At 37.5% G+C, this 12,610-nt stretch overlaps 1 protein-coding gene across 1 annotated transcript in view; it reads left to right on the top strand.

The window, feature by feature from the left end:
* LOC131852305 (unconventional myosin-Va) overlaps nt 1–12,382 on the top strand; it is a 50,442-nt gene extending 38,060 nt beyond the window's left edge. Inside the window, exons 31-40 of the mRNA XM_059202979.1 lie at nt 4,174–4,273; nt 5,340–5,457; nt 5,772–5,906; nt 6,576–6,780; nt 7,477–7,622; nt 8,334–8,563; nt 8,961–9,110; nt 9,914–10,045; nt 11,632–11,748; nt 12,131–12,382. Of these exons, the coding sequence (XP_059058962.1) occupies nt 4,174–4,273; nt 5,340–5,457; nt 5,772–5,906; nt 6,576–6,780; nt 7,477–7,622; nt 8,334–8,563; nt 8,961–9,110; nt 9,914–10,045; nt 11,632–11,748; nt 12,131–12,259 (1,462 nt within the window). The 3' untranslated portion in view covers nt 12,260–12,382. The remainder of the gene's footprint in view (nt 1–4,173; nt 4,274–5,339; nt 5,458–5,771; nt 5,907–6,575; nt 6,781–7,476; nt 7,623–8,333; nt 8,564–8,960; nt 9,111–9,913; nt 10,046–11,631; nt 11,749–12,130) is intronic.
* Nucleotides 12,383–12,610: the final 228 nt, after the last annotated feature.

Below are 12,610 nucleotides of genomic sequence, written 5' to 3'. Positions count from 1 at the left end.
TGTTCGAGTTGCTATAGAACAAGATTCCAGGGTCCCAATATATTACTAATTGTCTTACACGTATCCTTGAAAAAAAAAAAAACTAAATAAGCATTGTCTGAGACAGTACTTTATTTATAACAGACAAATTAAAACATAGTGGTTACTTGCTCAGTGCTCAAAATGTTATGAAGGTCCAAAACCTAAAACTTGTATTATTCATTTGAATTATGAATATAAATAATAGTTTTTTTTTTATAAACTATTTGTATTCTTCTTTTTAGGACTTGGAATCTTGTTCATTTGAATTAGGAATATAAAAATTATTTATTCAAACAATATTATACTTTTGTTTGATTTGTGAATGTGATTTAGGAATGTAGAGTGCGTCGAATCTAATCTTATCGATGTTGCGTAACTAATTATGTATCGATATATTTTAATTAGATAACTATTGAAAGACAACAGATTCTTTAATGCTACGTTGCTACATTTAAAACGACAAGATTAAATTAAAATAAATAATTTTATACATGAATTAAAAATGATTTATTATCTTACCTATTTTATTAGCTAAGCTTATATAGGTTATCTATAAGAAAAAGGTTGCTAATCTTACTTTTAAAACATTGCTAATATTAACCAATGTCGATTGATATTGTTGCTAAAATGTAAAAAATATTGGTAAATAACTACGTCCCCTAAAATTATATAAAAAATCTAGAAATACTAAAATTAGCTTTCCTCTCATCTTTTATATATATACTGTATATAATATGTGTATGTATAGGTATATCTGTCTTTTTAATATACCTTTAGGTACTCTGATATTGCATCATATTCATTTTGTACTAATCTAGTTATATATATAATGTAAATAATGTTTTACTTTCTATTCCTGATTTTCTTTCTTTCATCTTTCCATTTTACTTGAGATAACATTGTTATCTCGCTTTAATTTTTCTTTAGCTACGTGTAAACTAAACTAAAAATAATATTTCTATACTCTATATATATTTATTAACAATAATATTCCTATTACAATTATTTAATGTAGCTAAATTTTCATTCTGCTATATTTTCATTTTCTTTTATATTATTATTACCACTTTCAAAGTTGTATTGAATTGTTTTATATGTTGTGTTTTGAGTTTACTCCTTACAAACATACAAATCTTTCCTCTTTATTATATTAGTGTAGATGGTCATTAGGAATCTGTTGACTTTGAATTTTAATCAGACTGATTAGACAAACAAACAATATTAGCATAGTGTAAATAATTAGACATTAGATTTTTTATTTTAAGTTATTATTTTTATTTATATTATTTCTAAGTTTATTATTTATTAATGTTTATTGTAAATAAATGTTTTAATGCAACCGTTCAACCATTTACTATGCAAGAATTTATACATTGTTTATTCAATATTTTTTTAAATGTAAATTTAAGGTAATGTATGAATATTATATATTATATCAAAATCGATACAGTAATCAAGCGAGATTGTGGTCAAACACTTAATTGTGGACAAATATTAACTTATGTGATAAAGGCTAGACATAGAGAATATGAAACTAGTAGTCTTGTAATTGTACTTAGTTATTCCTATATACCTCTAGAAACACCACATCCTTTTAACAGAATAAAACCAACTTCTCAAAGTACACGTTCACTAGCTAGCGTAACCACCGCCTCTTTTTGGAGACAAAAAGAGTCACAGTGTTAACACCAACTCTTCTTAGAGCCACAATGTAAACTAGAGTTCTTTTTAGAGCTACAGTGTAACCCAGAGTGCTTTCAGAGCTATAGTATAACTATCGGCTCTTCTTAGAGCCACACTGTAACCCAGAGCTCTTTCAGAGCCACAGTGTAACCACCGGCTCTTCTCAGAGCCACAGTGTAGCCCTTGGCTCTTCTCAGAGCCACAGTGTAACCCTTGGCTCTTCTCAGAGCCACAGTGTAACCCAGAGCTCTTTTCAGGCTCTCTTCTCAGAGCCACAGTGTAGCCCAGGGCTCTTCTTAGAGCCACAGTGTAACCCAGAGCTCTTTTCAGAGCCACAGTGTAACCACCGGCTCTTCTCAGAGCCACAGTGTAACCACCGGCTCTTCTCAGAGCCGCAGTGTAACCCTTGGCTCTTCTCAGAGCCACAGTGTAACCACCGGCTCTTCTCAGAACCACAGTGTAACCCTTGGCTCTTCTCAACCCTTGGCTCTTCTCAGAGCCACAGTGTAACCACCGGCTCTTCTCAGAACCACAGTGTAACCCTTGGCTCTTCTCAGAGCCACAGTATAATCACCAGGTCTTCTCAGAGCCACAGTGTAACCACCGGCTCTTCTCAGAGCCACAGTGTAACCCGTGGCTCTTCTCAAAGCCACAGTGTAACCCTTGGCTCTTCTCAAAGCCACAGTGTAACCCTTGGCTCTTCTCAGAGCCACAGTGTAATCATCAGCTCTTCTCAGAGCCACAGTGTAACCCAAAGCTCTTTTCAGAGCACAATGTAACCACCGGCTCTTCTCAGAGCCACAGTGTAACCACCGGCTCTTCACAGAACCACAGTGTAACCCAGGGCTCTTCTCAGAGCCACAGTGTAACATAGAGCTCTTCTCAAAGACAGTGTAACCAACGACACTTCTTAGAGTCACAATTTAACCTAGAGCTCTTCTTAGAGCTACAGTGTAACCCAGAGCTCTTTCAGAACCACAATGTAACCACCGGCTCTTCTCATAGCCACAGTATAATCACCGGCTCTTCTCAGAACCACAGTATAACCACTGGCTCTTCACAGAACCACAGTGTAACCCAGGGCTCTTCTTAGAGCCACAGTGTAACCCAGAGCTCTTTTCAGAGCCAGAATATAACCACCGGCTCTTCTCAGAGCCACAGTATAACCCAGAGCTTTTTTCAGAGCCACAATGTAACCACCGGCTCTTCTCAGAGCCACAGTGTAGCCCTTGGCTCTTCTCAGAGCCACAGTGTAACCCAGAGCTCTTTTCAGAGCCACAATGTAATCCTCGGCTTTTCTTAGAGCCACAGTGTAATCACCATCTCTTCTCAGAGCCGCAGTGTAACCCTTGGCTCTTCTCAGAGCCACAGTGTAACCCTTGGCTCTTCTCAGAGCCACAGTGTAACCCTTGGCTCTTCTCAGAGCCACAGTGTAATCACCAGCTCTTCTCAGAGCCACAGTGTAACCCAGAGCTCTTCTCGGAGCCACAGTGTAACTCTTGGCTCTTCTCAGAGCCACAGTGTAACCCTTGGCTCTTCTCAGAGCCACAGTGTAACCCAGGGCTCTTCTCAGAGCCACAGTGTAACCCAGAGCTCTTTTCAGAGCCAGAATAGGGCTCTTCAAGAGCCACAGTATAATCCAGGACTCTTCTAAAGCCACTTCTTAGTATAACCCTTGGCTCTTCTTAGAGCTTTTTAACAGAGCCACAGTGTAACCACCGGCTCTTCTCAGAGCCTTCATAGAGCCACAGTGTAGCCCCGATTCTTCTTAGAGCCTCAGTGTAACTCAGAGCTCTTCTTTCACAGTGTAACCCAGAGCTCTTTTCAGAGCCAGAATATAACCACCGGCTCTTCTCAGAGCCACAGTGTAACCACCGGCTCTTCTCAGAGCCACAGTGTAACTCAGAGCTCTTTCAGAGCCAAGTGTAACAACCGGCTCTTTTCAGAGCCACAGTGTAACCCTCGGCTCTTCTTAGAGCCATAGTGTAACCTAGATCTCTTCTCAGAGCCACAGTCTAATATGCGGCTCTTCTCGAAACTAGTATAACTAAGGACTCTTCTCAGATCCACTATGTAACAAATAGCTTATCTTAGAGCTCATCTCACTGTGTAATTAGCTCTCAATGAATTAACTACTTTTTTTTTATTTGCCAAACAGTATATAACCATTATTCTGCTATTTTATGCTATGCTATGTAATAAGAAATTGATCAGAATTTGTTAGAATGGTTAAATGTCTAATTTTATTTAGGTTATTATTTGTTTTGTTTCTTTCGGACTATTTTCTTAATTTGAAAGAAACTAATAAAATACTGGAATTATTACAATAGATTTAAGGACCTAACCTCTACTAAACTGTTAAAATTTGTTCTATATTTTTGTATGTTAGAAAATACACCGTCAAGTCTATAAATTGACATATATCTGTATTTAAGTCAGGACGTAAATAATAAGACATTTCTGTCATAGATTGCTCAGTGCGGACCTCAGTCAAGAGCCCAAGAACAAGTCGCTGGAGTTCTCGCAGAATGAAATCATACGCTTGGCAGCGGAGAGCTTGGCGTTGCAGGTATTATACATATATTTATAATAGTTTACTAATTATTAGTTATTCAGAATGGCGATGCATGAACGTCCGATCGATCCCCCGTCCACTGCAAACGGAGATCAAAATTACGACGGCCTGAGCCGAGGTTCGAACCCCTAGCGGTGCCCTCAGAGTGAAATCGTATCCGTCAGGCGAAAGTTGATCTTCAACCGCTCCATTAGTCCTACCTTTGGTTTGGACTGCCATCTACACTCGCTCCTCTATCGTCGGCGAAGGTGTAAAGACCAGCTGCGGCCAACAGCATTAGAGTAGTCCGTAAAAACTGAATGGTATCGCTAGTGTCACGTGTTAACGTGATGTCCGTAGTGCATTTTCTGTGCATAGGTGACGGTTAGAACATCATGGAACTGTTAGAATTTTTGCATAAAATTAATAAAAACGTTTTAACGTCTAACTTATACGATCCCCTTGGAGTCCCAAGCTAAGCATAGCTTGTGTTATGGATACTAGACTACTGATATAAATACTTAAATACTTATTTTTGAATACAAATTTATACTCATGAATATATATATTTACACCGTGCTTGGAATCGAATCTGCGATCGTCGAAAGTAAATCACTGACGCTGTCAATTTGACTACATTTGGGTTTACAACAATCGTGTAGGTCAGCATTATCAGTATCTCGTAAGAATATCCTTCAATTCTTGTCCCTCACGGGTCTAGGTAGCGAACTTTGAATAAGGGCGAGCACAATAGATCCATACAGGGCGCAGTGTTACAGGTCTTAGCACCTAACAACAGCCCAAAACCCTCAATAATAAAAGTACCTATAAAATATATTTTATTTTTTTAGAATATACAGGTATAAAAGTGGAATCTCTTTTTTTTTTTAGAAAAGTTAAGCTCGTGTGCACTATACATGCTTTTCGATTAACTCGCCTGTTTGACGAAAAAATAAATAATAGGCCGAGCACAATACAGGTCGCAGTATTGCAGGTCTCAGCAACTGACAATAGACGCCCCATATCCACCAATAAAAAAAATTACCCGCGTGAATAATATTTAAACACATTTTATTTTCAGGAACGCGTCGACAAATTATCGGAGAGCTGCCGCCGGTACAAGAACCAGATACGATTGTTGGTCAATAAGCTGAAGGAAGTCGGCATCGACGATGTTAGCGACATCTTGGAAAATACAGGTATTTTTATTAATAATAATAAAGGATATAACACCAGTCACACCACGCACACAGTAAGTACACACACACTCACACATACATTCATACATCACACACACATACACACACTATGCACTTACTTGGTTTCGGCCCGTAAGTGTGGAGAAAACCAGCAAAAGCTGAGAAAAAAAAAAAAATCATTAATACTTTGGTCATTTATTGTGTAATTAATACTAACTTAACGTAGCTATTAAGCTGGTGCCATATATATATATATATATATATATATATATATATATAGGGGATATATTTATTTTTATTACTATTTTTTTCAGACACAGTGGCGCCACCAAACGCGCCGCTGACACTACAGATGGCGCCCGTGACGCGCAAGAAGGAGCGCGAATACTTGGGCATGTTCGAATATAAGGTCCAAGATGAGGGGACCATCATAAAGAAACTCATCACGGGTATGTATTGTAGTCTCGTGAGAAAGCCTCAGCAGGTAGTTCATTCCACTAATTGTATCCAGGAGGAAACTCCTCTGAAACCGTACTGTGAGATCACTTAGGTTCCAAGACAGTTACTGACCCTTTAATATTTTAAGATTTTACCTATTTCAGTTATGTTTACTGTACTGCACAGAACCTGTATCAGTACACGAACGAGCTACAACGATATAGCACTGGTGGCCTAACACTGCATTTATTGTCATGGATGTTCATTGCAGCTATTATTCCATAGAGATAGCATGCGTGATGTTTTTTTATTATTATTATAAACTAGCTACACGCCCCGGCTATGTGTTAAAATCCGTTCCGTAGTTTAAAAGATCTAAGGGCAAAGACAGCGGAAGCGACTTCGTTTTGTATTATGTAAATAATTGAGATTCCAAAAAAATTAAAACAACGCTATATTATGGTTCATACCATATTTACAGCTTAACCTAAGAAGTAGTACTATATGTAATCAGGATTTATTTAATGTTTTTTCTTTTTATTTTGGTTTTTGTCTGTTTTTATTGTGGTTGTTTTTTTTTTATTTTCCAAATAAGGCACTTAAACAAATCCTTAAGCTGGGCATCGCTCAGTACATACCATAACAGTTCTGTAACGACGTTCTCATCTCATAATCTCCAGATCTGAAACCCAAGATAGCAGTGACTTTCCTACCCGGCTTGCCAGCGTACATCCTGTTCATGATGCTGCGTCATATGGACCACGTGGACGATGAGCCCAAGATGCACCAGCTGATGAAGGCAGTCAGGACTGGCGTCAAGAAAACCCTGAAGAGACGGGCCGACAGCGTGGAGTATAATGCTTTGTGGTTAGCCAATATGCTCAGGTCAGTAAAATGTTAAACCTATTTTTATTATTTTTTATAGCACAAACGAGCTTGTGGCTCACCTGATGGTAAGTGATGACTGTCGCCCAAAGGAATATATCATACGCAACAGCAGAGGAATTTAAAGTACGTTGCTGACCTTTTAAGAAGGAATAAGCCCTTTTCTTGCATAGGAATGATGAGAATATTTTAAAGAAAGTTTTACATATGAATGTGGATGGTTATAAGGGCAGAGGAAGGCTGAAAGAGATACATGGTCTGTGTGAAAGATGATATGGCAAGAAAGGGAGTAAATAACGAGATGACTGTGAACAGGGATGAATGGAAGAGAAAAATATATTACGCCGACCGCAAATGAATGGTACAAGGAATAAGCAGATGATATTAAAGGTCTCTTCTTAAAGGTTTCAATATCTTATTGGTTCAGAAATATCATTTCGGGAAGGTGATTCAACAATGTGGTTGTGCGTGACAAAGAGTTTCTGAAAAAACGCATGGTGCAGGACCGCCATATTTCTATCAGTTGTTCAGTACCCATAAGACAAGCTAAGCAGAGCTTGTGTTATGGGTACTAGGTATGGGAGTAGATGGCGTCATGAGATTGATCGTGAATGATGATGTATAGGATCCAGGGTTATTGATTTTTCTTTATGTATTTTTTTACATAATAATGTGGAATTTATTTCTGTTTCGCAGATTACTGAACAATCTACGACAGTATAGCGGGGACTCTGTATACCAGAACACGAACACACCGCGTCAGAATCAACAGTGTCTGAGGATATTCGATCTTTCGGAGTATAGGCAGGTACTCAGCGATATCGCCGTGTGGATATACCAAGGTTAGTGAAATTAAATTAACTCAAGATAACCTTTTATTTTTAATATTTATTAATGAAGTGGCAATGGGCAGGGCAGATGGCCGTTGGTGCAGTAAAGTCTTCGAGTGACGATCGTGGATCGGAAGATATTGTACTCTTATATCTTCTATATATTATACTCTTATCACTACGACAGATTTAATATTATTATATTTGAGCCTAAATAAATTAGTGCTGGTTGGTAGTTTGTATTCACACGTTTCGACTTGTAAAATGTGAACTTACAAGGATTGTTTAAAAGAGCAACACACAAGTTTCTTGCTTATTCTTCTTGAGATGAGACAGCTTTCCGAATATAAGGTAGATTTAAAAAAATGCTGACTATTCAAAAGTGCTTAAACTAAGTTTATTTGAATAAATGATTTTTTATTCTATTCTACTCTAATGGATGCGAGCAGCGCAGGATCGATCGTCGTCGAGATTTCTGGGGGAGGCCTTCGTCTAGGAGTGAACGTCTTCCGGGCTAAATGATGATGATCCTTTTATCTTTTTGAAATGATTGAACCCCTTCCTCAATATTTAATGTAACTACTTTGAACCTATTGAATCTCGAATGAAATTATTCGGCTTCAGCGAAACTTATAGAACGAACGAAGTCGTTCGTTACCGAGTCACTTGTATATCCCTGCCGCTTATACCCTTTGGGAGTAACCGGGCATGCTGCACACGCAGGTCTGATCCACCTGCTGGAGCGTCAGCTGGAGCGGCTGATCATCCCGGCGATCCTGGAGCACGAGGAGATCAGCGGGCTGTCGGGCCCCGCGCGGCCCTCCCCCGCGCCCCCCGCACACCCCCCACCCGCCGCCGGGCCCGCCAGGCTCAAGCAGGAGCTCGCACTCACCCACGAACATCTGCAGACCTTCGCCGTCGACCAGCCCCTCAGGGTTACCATATTCAAGCAGGTTCGTGTTCGACGCTTAATGAGGAACTACGTCGACGTCTAACTCTGGGGAACTGGGCAATTGTGTCAAAATTAAATATCAACGTCGGTCAAAGGGCCCGAAATATACTGAGGACCGTATCTGGGATCTTTTGACTCATCATCATCATCATCAATGAGGAAATTCATAAAGAAATAAAAAAAGCCTTGTGTATTGTATTATAAATTTATATTTTTGACCGACTCTCTTGTAAAATCTGAAATCGATTGAAGTGATTGAAGGAATGAATGAATTAATTGATTCGATGAAGGCGTATTAAGTGTTGCGTTCACAACGTGTCAACATTTAACAATGCCTCTAACTACCCCATCTAGGATAACAGTCGTAAATTTATAACTATGTTTTTATTATTCCGCAGTTATTCTACTACATCTGCGCGTACAGTCTGAACCAGCTGCTACTACGCAAAGACCTGTGTTGCTGGGCCAAGGGTCTGCAGATCAGGTACAACATCTCCCACCTGGAGACCTGGATTAAGGAGCACCTGGCCGAGTACGGACAGAAGAGTGTAAGTATAGTTATATTATGTAATTGAACTGACATAAGCTAATGATTATCGCATGCCTCCTACTTGTTACTCTGTATTTATTTAAAATAAAATTTATACATAAGAGCAATGGTGGCTCATCCGTCATACTCGTGAACGGGTGCTGCTGGTGTGGACTGGTCTGCTCTAATCACTATGACTGATTTTCTTATTAATTGTTTAACCAGTTGTTGTATATTTAATGTTTTTCTATTTTATTATTTCATTGAATTAGTTCTAATCGGTGGTTTGTATTCACACACTTAAACTTAAATTGTAAGTAAGAATAAATTATTTAAAAGAGCAACACATAAGTTTCTTGCTTGTTCTTCTTGTGACTAGACAGCATTCCGAATGAGCGGTAGATTAAAAAAAATGTTATGACTATTCAAAAGTGCTTCAATGTAAGTTTATTTGAATAAATGATTTTCTATTCTATTATTTCTATTCTAACCCCAAGTTTCTTGCTCATTCTTCTTGTTATAAGTCTGCATTCCGAAAGAGTGGTAGTGTCCAAACATATGTCTATTCAAAAGTGTTTACATTGAGTTTATTTGAATAAAGATTATTTCTATTTCTACTCACATGGTTTCTATCGTTGTCTATAAACAAAGTTTTAAAAATAATTACGTCCAAGCTAGTTTGAAAAGAATAAGAGAGTTTCTTGTCAGTTCCTCTTAGCTCGGAAGCATTCCTAATTATCGGTAGATTTAACATATCATAAGAGTCTGTAATACGACTATATGGATAAATATATTTTGGTTTTTGTGTCGTCTTATCCTCAGGTGGAAGAGATCCTGGGTGTCCTGAAGCCTATCACGCAAGCCGTGCAGCTGCTACAAGCCAGGAAGTCGATGGCAGACGTACAGAGCACGGTGGAGATGTGTGCAGACCTCACCGCCATGCAAGTCTGCAAGGTAAAACTACAATGATAATACCCTAATACCCTCACGACTATTATATTATATGGGATAGTTAGAAACATTATTTTGACGGTCTCAACGGTTAAGCGGATTAAATAGAACAGATAGATAGATATATCGTTTATTTGTTTGTTACTAATCACACACAACATGTTCATAAGAATAGACAATACATAATACGACATAAGATTTACGAGTGTGTTATTATGTGTGATCTGTAGCAATACAAAAAGGTCGAAACTCAGCGTGGAACATTGTTTAGGGAACAAAACACAGATTTTCAGCTGTCAATATATGTGTAGCTGGCAATATCTGAGTATATATGTCTAGTCTTGATATTCATAGATCGATATAATATTGTTTACTAGCTGTACTCGCGACTTTGTCTGCGTGGAATTTTACTTTATTTTTTCTAAAATAAAAGTAGCCTAAGTTACTCCTTATTACATCAGCTACCTGCCAAAAAAAGTCACGTCAAAATCGGTCCAGCCATTTCAGAGATTAGCCGGAACAAACAGACAGACAGACAAAAATTGTAAAAAATGTTATTTTGGTATATGTACCGTATTTATATTCATATGCATGTAGTAAAGAACGGTTATTTCAACATTACAAACAGACACTCCAATTTTATTTATACGTATAGAGAATGGTTCCGGGTACAATTCCTCGCAAACAATTGTATTCATGAGTATCATTGTTTGTATTGTATTATTATATATACTTATGTACAAAAAAATATATATTTAGGTATTTCCATCTCTTGTCAAGTATCCATAAAACAAACTACACTTAGCTTAAATAAAGGACGCTCTGTGATTTGTCCAGGTTTATTATTATTATTTCGCTTCCCTTCCGCCTGTTTTCGCTCTTTTTGTACTCTTGAATTGTACACCAGCAAGGTACTAACTACATATTCTATATTTACTGAAATATAGAACTGACTTTCTTATAGATTTATTCAGTTTAACCCTTCGAACGTTTTAACACAGATCTATTCCCGCAAAACAGTGACTTCTTTTTAACCAATTTTATTCTTATTTAAAACAAAGTATAAATAATATAAAAATAATTAAAATCTGTAAGACTAAAATTACTGCAGAGCTTCAAATTAGGTATCAAAAACCACTATTTACTTAAGTTATCGTAATAGTAGTATTACGGTCGTATGTATGTGGGATTGTATATATATTCATATATATGTATGTATATGTAAGTTTATTATATTATTTTGTATTGAAAATGAATAAATATTTGTATATTTAAAGTAAAATTTCTTCCGAAAAAATCATTACACGCGCGTACCAATTCAAATCTAATCACTTCTCTCCATCGGTTGCTGCAACAAACGACGGACATTGGAAAGTTTTGTTTATTGTATTTTTTTTGTCATTTTATAAAATTGAATTTTCTGTAATGTAATAAGAAATACGATATTAGATATAAATAGACATTGAGATTTGACCTGTTGTTTAAAATTGCACATTTTGCACACAAAATACAATTCGATTATATTCAGCGGTTGTCAGCGACCATCAGGCCAGTCGTATGCTTAATTGCTATCGTCGTAATGTTTCCAGATCCTGAACATGTACACACCAGCTGAAGAGTACGAGGTGAAAGTGACCCGCGAATTCATTCATGAGATACAGAGGAAGATGCAGGAGAAAGCTGGACCAAACGCGGACAAGGAACCGGTAAGTAGAGATAAAATTTATACAAATTCTGGGTACCTCGGTCTCATCTATTTCAACCGTCAAGCAGCTTTCTTTGTAAGATGTTTCGGTTGAAGGATGAGGTAAGTGTGATTGAAATGTCAAACAAGCTGATACCCAGTCTTAAAGTGGGTAACAAAATAAATCAGTCACAGTTATCAGAGCAGGCCAGTCCCTACAAGCAACATCCGTTTACGAGCATGACGAGTGAGACAGCCACTGATCACTGATGCACTCAACCATATTGTAGGGACCCCGATGACCCGTCCCAACTAATAATACTAATATATTACTATTCTATATGGAAGCTGTTTTGAATACAGTTTATTTATATTTCTAATGATAATTATATATATTTTTACAGCAAAACCTATTAATGGATTCGAAGATGATATTCTCAGTCCAGTTTCCATTCAACCCGTCATCAATCAGATTGGAAGCCATCGAACTACCCGAAGTGTTGGAGCTGGACGGACTGTTAACTAAAATATAAGTTAGTCGCTTCTAAACATTATTAATATCCCGAGTTTACTTGACATTTTAATTAGTATTTCCATGGTAATGAGGAAATCTCTCAATAATGGGATTATAGCAAAGCAATTTGGATCTTCATGCTTTTGATATTCATTCAATTGTTTGTGATTATTTCAAAATAATGGTACATAATTAGATTAGATAAAGGCCATATTGAGAGTAGACCTGCTTTTTGAAATCTAAACTTAAACTAATACACACTGCCAAAGAGTGGAACACACTTCCAGCTTTTGTGTTCCCGGAGAAATACAACCCCGGATTCTTCAAGTCTATGGTGAATAGATATCTTCTGGGTAAGCGCGCTACATCC

The sequence above is a fragment of the Achroia grisella genome, unplaced genomic scaffold (assembly GCF_030625045.1).
Source record: "Achroia grisella isolate CSIRO2021 unplaced genomic scaffold, CSIRO_AGI_Agris_v1 utg841, whole genome shotgun sequence".
NCBI lineage: Eukaryota > Metazoa > Arthropoda > Insecta > Lepidoptera > Pyralidae > Achroia > Achroia grisella.
The sequence above is the reverse complement of the archived record's forward strand: the minus strand, read 5'-3'. Positions and strand labels throughout refer to the sequence as shown.